At 45.4% G+C, this 10,416-nt stretch overlaps 1 protein-coding gene across 1 annotated transcript; it reads right to left on the reverse strand.

Moving 5' to 3' along the window:
* Positions 1-5: 5 nt before the first annotated feature.
* LOC139106479 (lysyl oxidase homolog 3) lies at positions 6-5,621 on the reverse strand. The gene is made up of 8 exons (XM_070663298.1): positions 5,319-5,621; positions 3,914-4,060; positions 3,312-3,581; positions 2,824-3,033; positions 2,368-2,665; positions 2,013-2,141; positions 1,736-1,859; positions 6-1,624 (listed from the first exon to the last, which is right to left on the reverse strand). Exons 1-8 carry the CDS (start codon positions 5,524-5,526, stop codon positions 1,502-1,504), a joined length of 1,509 nt encoding a protein of 502 aa, XP_070519399.1. The 5' UTR covers positions 5,527-5,621; the 3' UTR covers positions 6-1,501.
* Between the last annotated feature and the right edge of the window lie 4,795 nt (positions 5,622-10,416).

The raw sequence follows: 10,416 nt of genomic DNA on the forward strand, positions 1-10,416 counted from the left end.
ATGCGAATTGGATGAAGTTCGCTGTGTCATTAAGCTCGCAGCTCGCACTTCGAAAAGGCGTCGTTAAAGTTGTAAAGTTCAAATTACAGAACGACACTCGCGAGAACAATATTCCGTACAATTAAAAAAGAATTTTATTTTTACGCATTCCGGCTTAATGAAATATAAAAATACCCTTTAGAATATTCGTTCTTTAACGAACTTGCCACGATACCTTTGTGCATACATCATTCAGAACACTCGGATAATCCCAAGTTTATGAAAGAAACTTTTAGGAGTCTTCCAATAAAAAATTCAAATGTTATCTCCATTAATTTTTTTTTAATATATAAATCCGTAGTCTACGAGGCTGTTCAATTAGCGATAGTTCTTAATGAGCTCGTCGAATTTTGTAACAAGCAATGTCGTGGCACTCGGGAATAATGTGCGCACGAATGCGAGAGCATATAGTTATCCCGGTAGATACATCCGCGCGGGAACACCTGCCAGGTAGCGAGCAGCCAATGGTGGCATAGTGTTCGAGCGTGACGTAACACGCCTCTATCCTAGACCCGGCCTGGGGCGAGTTGTATCTCCGATGCGGCCGAGATAGTCATTTTCCCAGGAGCCGTAATTAACGTAGCCGAGCACGCGAGATTGGACGACCCCTCGGGAGAAGAGAGCGCTATCGTGAACGTCCGTTTCGGGCTCTTATTGAACGCGGCGACGTCTCTCGCCCATTGTTCCGCTAGGTCCCGTCTTTCCTCCGCTCCGGGATGAGACCGGCGGACGGATCTAGAGCAGTTCGACAGTCAAGGGACGTCTATAAATTCAGTCCTAGACTCCGAAACGTGAGACTCCGTACACGGCCAGCATGCCGGCCGAGGAAGTGGCAGCTTCGATCCGCACCGCTGGCTGCCGCTCGCCAGGCGCTTACAGGCCTAGATACCTACATAGCCACGCTAGTAATTACCCGGGTAGAGGGTCGCGGCGCTCTGTAATTACCCGAAAAATCGCGTGAATAAAGGCGACGGGGTTGGGAAGGCCGCTGGCGGAGACCGGCTATTTCGCGGATACGAAAGACGAGTTCTTTAAAAAGCTGTCATCACCTGCGCCCGGTATTAACCGGGGAAATAGACGAAAAAGATTGCGCGCTGTAGCGAAAATGTGGGACAAAGATTCGAGATCTTTTGGCCAGAAACAATGGAAATTAAGGCTGAGCCTCAAAAATGTTTTTTTTTTCTTTTTCTTTTTTTTTATCTCAACTTCGCGTTGAGTTTTTAATTTTATCGAAATACTCGCGAAAGTACGGAGCCAACTCCCGACTTTATTTTTTTTAATATTTATTTTCACGACTGCCACTTGAGTTTCGTGCCGCGTTTTGCGTCCGTTTCAAAGTTCTGCCCCTAAAAGTCACCCGCGGATCTCTGGATCTCGCGAGATCGCGGTACGTTGCTTCCAGCCAACGTCAACATCTCTCATCCCCGTGGACCGGCCAGAAAAATCTCGCGACCGTACAGCGTCACGGACGTCCCATCGTACAGCTGTGGACAGTCGCGAAAGTTTCCGTGTAAAGTAGAGTGCAGACCGCGGCGTTGTTATCGAACGACATCTCCCCGACTTTGAATTCGGGATTCACCGCGACCTGAAAACAAAAGGTACCTCGTAGCTGCGACATTCTCTCTCGCCCGCGAGCGCTCTTCCTGAGGATATCTCGCGCTCGATATTTACGGAGGTGGCTTTGTTACGGCCGTACCTTGAGCGTGTAATGTCCCGGCTCGAGCTCGGAAATGTCCACCCACTGGCAGTCGATATTGTGCTTGTAAATGTCACTGCAATTAACGGAAATACCCTGATCTCCGTAATTGGCGCATTTGTATCTGAAACGATAATGACGCCTCGCGTTACGAGCGTGGATTAATACGCGGATTCAATCGCGATAGTAAACACGAAGAGGAGCGAACGGTAGAATCACGTGTCTCCTATCCGCGAGGGACCCGCGGCTGTTAATACGCGTTATCGGGACTCCTTACCTAGGCTGGACCTCGGGCATGCATTGATTGTCCTCGAGGCAGAAGGACGCCTTGTGACCTTCGGCGACTTTATTGCCGGCCGAATCGATCACGTCGAAGGTGGCAAACACCTCCATCGAGTGGTAATGCCTGCGAATGGAAAGCACTCTCGGTCAAACATTGCGTTTCGAATAATTTAGTGCAGAGCGTACTCGAAGGTTCTCTATATAACTCGTCTATTTCGGACATTTATTTGTCAATGGGTGAGTGCTCGTGCACCGAGAACGCCCACGTCGACTTGTAATCGAAACGGAGGTGATTACGACTTGCCGTTGGCGCTCGGCCGCCCGATCCATTAATCGGTTAATTGACTCACATGTGGCACATGTGCCATTCCCAGAGGTGCTTCGGCACGGACGGCCGGAAATCCGCGGTGCCCGCGTTCAAGATCCGCGCGGTGAAGCGCAGCAGTCGCCTGGTCTCCAGATGCCAATCCTCGGACTCGCGCTGCGTCTTGTAGGCCTGCGAGGCCACGCAGTTCTCCTCCATCGCGCACTGCAGCCAGTAGAGCTGGCGGTCCTCCAGGTGCGCCGTGCGCATCAGCTCGATGTGGTCGAACACGAGATCGGCCATTTCTCGAAGGCACACCACCCCCGCTACGTTCTCCGCCGAGCCTACAATCACGGGAAAATCACCGCGATGCGATAAGCGCCCAAAAGTTCTGGGTTTATTTTTTAAGACAAGCTTCGTGCCTCGTCTTCTCGTCGCGTTTTATTATTTCGTTCGTTATATGAATATCGTGGCTAAATATTCTAAAAAGCGCGAGGACTACCTGGGCAATCTGCAACCGCGTCATGTAAACACTCCGCCAGATTCCCTTCGTTTCCGTCGCACTGCACCCCGCTGACTGACATGGGGATCGTTTCCCCATCGCTAAAGAAATTAGTCTGCACCGCGTCGGAGGCATAACCGAGGCCCAATTGACGGCAAACCACGGCGGCTTCGAGGATGGACCAGCCGTCACCGCAAATAACACCCCAATCTAAAACCGAGTGAGTTTCGCACGTCGGGCTCGAGTCACAATTTTTCTTCACCGACATTTAAATAATAAAAATTATAATATTTGATTAAAAATTAAACTGTTCAATTAAATATTCATAGAAATTAATCGAATATATAGATAAATTTACTTTTGGACGATTTAAATAGCGCACGGTGAGCCGCTAAGAAAATTAAAAGAATTAATTTCAACTTTTTGCACATCTAATACTTAATTATTAATTTTATCGACAATTTTCGAGATAGAAATTATTTTCCTACCTGCGCCACCCAGTTTGATTTCCACCCGGCCTTCGGTGCGCACACGTCCCCCGGACAGTCGCAAGGCCGTGCCCTGGCGATGCGTGTCCTTTATCCTGGCCCTCGGCGGTTTCTCTTGCGGCGGGGATGCTCTCGTTGTTCCATCGTGCGAGCAAATAACGCCCGCAGCTTCGTTGCCGCCGCAGTCGGAGATACCCCATCCGTCGAAGCGGCACTCCGCGAGCTCGGCCTCGGACCCATCGCAATAAACGTTATCCATCCAGTACCTTCCTTTGAGGTAGTTTTTAATATAAAACGTCGCGCGATACTTTGTATTTCAATTTTACGTGCCGAACGATAAAACAATACCCGCGCATGCTTGGACAAACCGGTGGCTTCGCGCGAAATAGAACGTGATAAAGTGACGACGTCCGCGATGTCGTTGCCGCGAATTTTTCAGGGATAAAAGTCAACGCTAAAAATATAACACGTGCCCGCCGATAAATTGGAATAAACGAACGGCTTGTTACGGACGATCTCGATCGTCTCAGAGGCATCACGCAACTCGGCCGCGAAAGCCGGGCGATTTCAGATGGAAAGGCAATAAATATCTCGTCTCTCACTTCTCGCCTGGCCGAAGTGGCCATAAGTCGTCGCTTTAATTGCACCGCTAAAGCCTAATTGCTTGCAAACCACGCTGGCCTCCAAGTCGTCCCATTCGTCGTCGCACACGCTGCCCCACTTGCCGTTGTGAAGTATTTCCACGTTTCCTGCGCATACAGCAATAAAATCTCGTGCTTACGTATTTCTTTTCCTGTCGCGGAATCGATTTGGCGCGATAAGAAGAACGCGGCCGATTTTTCAAACTCTCGGTCTCGCTCGAATGACCGTTGCTTAAAAAAAAAAAAAAAAAAAGAGAAAAAAAAAGAGCGTTGAAACATTTACCGTACACGTAAAGATTTCTTTCACGTTTATACATATATATGAGTTTCAAATCCGTGAGATAAACTTATGAAACAAAATATACTCAATTTTCAATTACGAGGAATAATCGGAGGAAAATGATTAAAATCTTCTGCCACATTTTTACGATTAAAAATTGATTTTTAAATTAAAAAGCTTGAAATCTTTAAGCTTCGTTCTTCAGCTGAGCCTGTCCTCGTTCGGTCCCCGTACAGAGGCGGAAGGAAAATCGCGTGGTCCAGTGGCCTTTTCATGCCACGAGCCGGCCGGCATCGTCACCGGGGATCGTGACCTTATAACGCGGTCCGATTTTACGACCACGCTGGCCGGCAATTCCTGGTACACACATGACGTACTGGAGGCTGCGACACGTGGCCGCTGGACCTTCCGCGAGTTGACCCCTTTTAATCGTCATCATGCGGGAAGCGGGATTTGCGACTCGCTCTTTATTCTCGCGAAACGGAGCGGGTAAACGGGAGGAAAGAAGAAACGCGAGGGAAACGAACGGCGAGGGGGAGGAGAAGATTTATAACCCGTTTATGTTGCCGGAGCCGCGCTTTATCGCGGGGAAAATATCAACCCCCGAGCGAGTCGCGCGTGTACGCGCCTTCATTCCTGCCGGTTTTACGAGGAGACGGAGCCGCGCCTCGTCGCGCGCACACGTTTCGTCAGCGTTGCACAATCGATACGCCGCCGCTCGGTCGCGGTAAGAAAATCGAGAGGATGCGTCCGTAATTGATTGCCCCGCCAATTGATCCGACTGAGCGGCGGAGTTCCTTTGTTCCGCGTACGTCACGGCGCTTCCTCGACAATTCCGCGCGGCGCGCATCATCCCGGAATAAAGCGAGATAAAACTCGCGAACAAGAGAATTCCGTTTATTACCGTTTCATTTATTATCCGTTATTCACGACAAGCCCCGAGCCCCGGCGACTTGAAAGCCATTCTTCCCTTTTGACGACGCTTTTTCCGAATGAAACTGTCGCTTCCGGTTTTTTTTTTTTTTAAATTGTCGGCGGATATTTAAAAATTAAATAATCTGCGCGAAATGTATAAAGTTTCGGCACCTTCGTGCTCGCCGTTTTCGCCTCCTATCAGCTTCACTGCTCCCTCCTGCTTCTTCAGCTTACGGAAATCTTTCCTCAGCTTCCTCGCAACGCGCGTCCTCTTGTCACTGCTGATCCAGGTAGCGTTGTTGCTCGTGCAAAATTCAAATATGGGTAATAGCGCTATCAAGGTAAACGCGACTCCCGCTCGTTGCAGCGGCAATTTCATTTTTTTTCTCTCGGGTTCGGGCAGCTTTAATGGGAATTATTATTAAAATCTAAGCACAGCTCGCGCGACTTGTATTCGGCATACCGTTGCATGCGCTTCATTCGCCGGAAAGCAAAATTCTCGTAGGAAAACTCGTCTGTGTGCGAATAATTAACCAAGGCAGATAGATAATTAGCAAGCACCGTAATACGATATATCTTTGCGCTCAATCGATCTAAGTGTCGCGTGACAGAATTTATAATTACAATTTTTTTTAATCAGTGCGCTGATAAGTACGATTATAAAATGAACTTTCGATAGATTTTACAATCACAATTAATCTCGATAGAAACGCCACGTGCGACGATCGATATTCCAAGTACGAAAATCAAGTTATATTTAATTTGAATATATTTTGCGGCACTCGGAAATTGTTTTTTTTTCTTTTTTCGCGCAATTTGTCCGCGACGTTCTCACCCGAGGGAAGTTTCGACGAGCACTCGCGATTCGATCGCGCGGATTCTTTCGCTCGGTGAACACGCAGGAAAAATCGCCGTCTCGAAATCGTGCACGCACATTTCGCACACGATTTCCGCGGGCTACTGATCACGCAACACTCACGCAACGCGTTCGCTCCCCGTATGCCGGCTTATAAAGATCATCGCACGAGATGGCGGATCGCCTCTTTTCTCGCGTCGATCTCTTCCTGAACGATTAGTCGTAGCCCCGATGACCCGTTTAAGTCAACGCCGACGCGTTTAGAATAGCTATGACTACCCCAGTCCTTGACGGACGATTTCGAGAGGAAGAGACGCCACGCTTCTCTCGATCAGGGCCTCCTCCGACAATTATTCCGTCCTTCTCGATTATCAGGGTTTCAAATGTAATCTAAAGCTCGTCATGCCGCTCTACTGCTTCAATTTAAAACGAATTACCGTCGCGTTACTTCGCAAATTGTAAAATAAATACAGTACTACAGAGGAAATACACACTTTTTCGTGCGAACAGATACCTTAAGTGATAACTGAGGAAATCTTTTTAGGCATCGGATAGAGCTCGACTGAGACTCGATGAAGGGGTTTAGTTCAAAGCGTAGAAATTATTTTCTTTTTTTTCTTGTTTTTTTTTCTTCGCGCTATGAATCAATTCTATTTTAAGATGAAAAGTCCGAACTGATGCTCGTTATCCTTCCTAGCGTCAGTCGGTTCGGCTCGACATTTGTTCGCGCGGACGGAAGCTGAGGTCCACTTCCGGCAGACCAATTTTCTCGATTTCGTTAGCGAATGCGACCTGGTGTGACGGATTCGAGTCGCGTTTATAGCGTCTCCGAGATCTTGTAGCGTCGCGGAAATGCGCGGCGCATTGCTTCGTCATGCACGTAGACGAGAGCGAACCAGTTTAACTCTCAATTACTACGGTTGAATTTCGGTAATCCTGATGAGGTCGCATTGCGACCTCAACGGCACATTACGTTAACAGCACGTGGAGAGCAATTTAGATTTTCATTACGCGCACCCGCGCGCGAAGGGAGCCGTGGCACCTTTACGCGAAAGCCTAATGGCACAAAGAAACGGATAAATAAAATAATAAGGCTCGAGCGTGCGCTTTGATAATCTACGCGAAATATCTTGAGAGGCGGGCTTGACCTCGTTACAGTATTCGAAAGCGGCACGTCTTCGTATATCTATATCGCGGCGGCTTTTCAAGATCGGATGTTTCATATACCGCAATTTATCATCGCCTCACGTTGGAGAGCATTAAATTCGAATAGACAGGGAATAAAAACGGAACAGATAAGACAGAACGGACGCAATAATCTACGAAGTGGCGGGGCGGGACTCATAATTTAGTTCTGACAATTTTGAATTTTTTTTAAAGTTTACTTCGTAAAACATATCGTTAAATCTAAGTGTCGGGAGTCATTAAATTTCGTAGTAATTATTAAATCCCGTACGTGTTCGATAGAATTGCGTGTCGTTACTATTCATTGTTTTAATGATTGATTTATTTAATAATTATTAATTCAATAATTAGTAATAATTATTTTTTATTTATTTATATTAGTAAAAAAAACAAGAAAAAACTTTTCTAGTTATATTCAAATAGCGTGTCTAATTTCATGAGTCTGAAACTGCTGCCGAGTGTCCTTATCGCGTGCAGATGCGTCACGTTCTATCTCGTGCCTTTTTTACTATCAGCGGGTTGTCTCGATAATATATGTGTCCCGAGAAAGTGAGTAAGTGCACTAGCGTGTTTTCTCCTCTCTGACAGATTGGACATGAATTCGGATGTCATCATCCACCGCCAAGAGGGGAATAGGCAGCTGAATCTAAAAGAAAAAAAAAAAAGTTTAGAAAGCCCTGAGTAAAACACGGTTTTCATCATTCAATACTCAACGTTCGTAATGATTGCGCAATCACCGTAAGAGATCACCGGCTTATGCCACGCTAAATGGGAACGTCGATGAAAGAAACGAGTATGCTATCGAACTAGTTTTTTTTAATTATTTTTTTTTAGCATTAAATATTTTGAATAATTTCTTCTGAAGTTTATTATAAATTTTGAGCGGTCGAATTAATAATTTAATATTGAATAAACCGAAGGGAGATGGAGTATTTTGGCTTTGTAAATTTACATTCTAATTATTATTTAATCTTTCGTGAATTTATGAATTTTATTATAGTCTTATATATTTTAATTTATTTATAAATAAAAGAAATACAATACCGGATGATTTAAAAGCGCGAATTAATTGGAGGGTTTTTTTTTCTTTGGCTCTGCTTTTTAATTTATTCTCTTTTTCATTATCGTTGCCTCGGTGATACCGCTATTAGAAAAAGTTCGTATAATTCGTATGACGGCCCTCACTTTCAACTCGTTTTATTCCGCCTAATCGCGCGAGTAAACGCGTGGCCAAGCAATTATTGTGTGCCGTTAGCAAAAACAGCCCACAGCTAAATCCTCGACATACTTAGATCACGAGGCGCTTCTAATATCGGGGGATGAAGGGACGAGGGGGTGATGTTTGACGCGTAAACGATTTCTGGCACGCGACTAAAAAAAGGCACTTTCCAGGTTTTTTTTTCTTTTTTTTTCTCCTCTTCCCTCACGCACGAGAGAGGCTTTCCGCGAACTGATAAACGATCCTTTCACGTCTGTTTCTTCATTCTTCATTGAAGATCGCTCGTTTGGCAGCGCTCTTTCATCCTCGCATGTGGATATTCGGAGTTTTGATGCTCGAGATATACGGCGCCGGGCGCAGAAAAACGCGCGGCAAATAAAATCAATAGGGTTTAATGACGATGGGAATAATATGAAAAATAAATTTGATCGATGAAGTTCGTGCCTCCGCTGATCGCGCGCATAATTTTCTCGTTTTTCTCACCCGCGCCGGAACACGCTCGGGTATAATTGCGACTTATCGCTCGGTGGGTCAAAGACGGTTGAAAAAGTGTCACGTCGATGAATAAATAAGAGTTTACTATCAGTGCTCTCGCCCGACTGAATTATTAATGCCCAATCGATACCGGCACGCAGCCTATTTGGAAGCTGTTGACGGTGCGCGCGCGTCCGCGTCGTATATACGAGGATGATTGCCGTGAGTAGCCGGCCACTACAAAGACATAGAGAAGCGAAAGTGGAGCGCTTTTTTTGCGCCCGTGATGACGACGGGCGTCATGAATCGTGCAGGGGGATGCTGCAGGTGCAGAGACTGACGTTCGCCGTCTGATCGCAGGCGCACGTTTCGCCCGATTAAGCACGCAACATCGCCGAGCGGCTCCAATCTCTCCGCTCGATAAGTTTGATTCGATAATCGCACTTTCGTCACGTTATACTGTCGGCGGAAGTGCAGCCTTTAAGGGAGATAAAAATTAATAAAGACAGCGTGTCAATCAAACAAGAATAAAGAAAAAAAAAAAGGGAAACAAAAAAAAAAGAAAGAAATGAAATAAATGCTTTCTGCGGTATTTGAAAATTTGTGAACGCAGCTACTATTTTCCGCTTACACTAAAATAGCTTTTAGTTAATAAAAAGCGATCTCGTGGTTACAGCAAAAATTGTTTGTGAAAAATTAACGGAGGTGGATATCTAATTTGAATAATTAATTTAATAACTTAAATAACAGCGAACGCTGTAACGTCGCATATTTTTTGCACTCAATCAGTCTAAGTGACACGGGCAGAATTTATAATTACAATTTATGCCGCTGTAAATTCTCCGTGCGACGGTCTATATTCCAGCAAATGCGAAAATCAACGATAAATTTTCGTTCGCGGCGGTTAAAAATTTCTTTGCGTGACTGATCATTTAAATTTATGTGGAAAATTTACAAGAGGAGGAAAAAAAGAGTCCCGATTATTCAAGTTTTGCGATAACTACTTGGAATTTTAAACTCTATTCGTTATATACGCGAAAGTGACCCACATGGACCTCCACGCGGGCGAATTTTAAACTGAACACGCGCAAGTTAAAGAGTTGTTTAGCAATTGGATTTCGAAATAATCGATCTCGGGCTCGGAACTTCGAGTAATTTATTTCGCTCTATGAATTTCCCTTCGCGTTCGCGTGAGGAGCGAGTGTGCGTGTAATATACAATGTTTAGTGTCCGTCGAGAGCTTTCAAGAAGAAGCGTATCATTTTTATACGTCATGTTATTTTTATTTGTCGAACGTTTACACACCAAAAAAAAAACCCCCAGTCTAGACGCTGATATAATATTTAATATGCATCTATCGAATCATCCATAATCATATGTTGAACTACACCAGTCTATCTTTTAGGAAAATTTCCTTGTATCGTCGCTCGAAATTCATTGAAAGAATCGGTTGACAGTAAGAAAAATCTTGATTTCTTCCGGACATTCCAGGCGTTCTGTTTATCTCGCAAACATTCCCGGCTCTACATTTCTTG

This window comes from Cardiocondyla obscurior, linkage group LG11, assembly GCF_019399895.1.
Source record: "Cardiocondyla obscurior isolate alpha-2009 linkage group LG11, Cobs3.1, whole genome shotgun sequence".
Classification (NCBI taxonomy): domain Eukaryota; kingdom Metazoa; phylum Arthropoda; class Insecta; order Hymenoptera; family Formicidae; genus Cardiocondyla; species Cardiocondyla obscurior.

Bases quoted from the DNA above. Each gene is read 5' to 3' on its own strand.
- LOC139106479 (XM_070663298.1), bottom strand. From the start codon at position 5,526: ATGAAATTGCCGCTGCAACGAGCGGGAGTCGCGTTTACCTTGATAGCG. The intron at 2,666-2,823 runs GTAGTCCTCGCG...CCGTGATTGTAG, and splicing joins CGCGGTTGCAGATTGCCCAG to GCTCGGCGGAGAACGTAGCG. The intron at 2,142-2,367 runs GTGAGTCAATTA...TTCCATTCGCAG, and splicing joins GAATGGCACATGTGCCACAT to GCATTACCACTCGATGGAGG.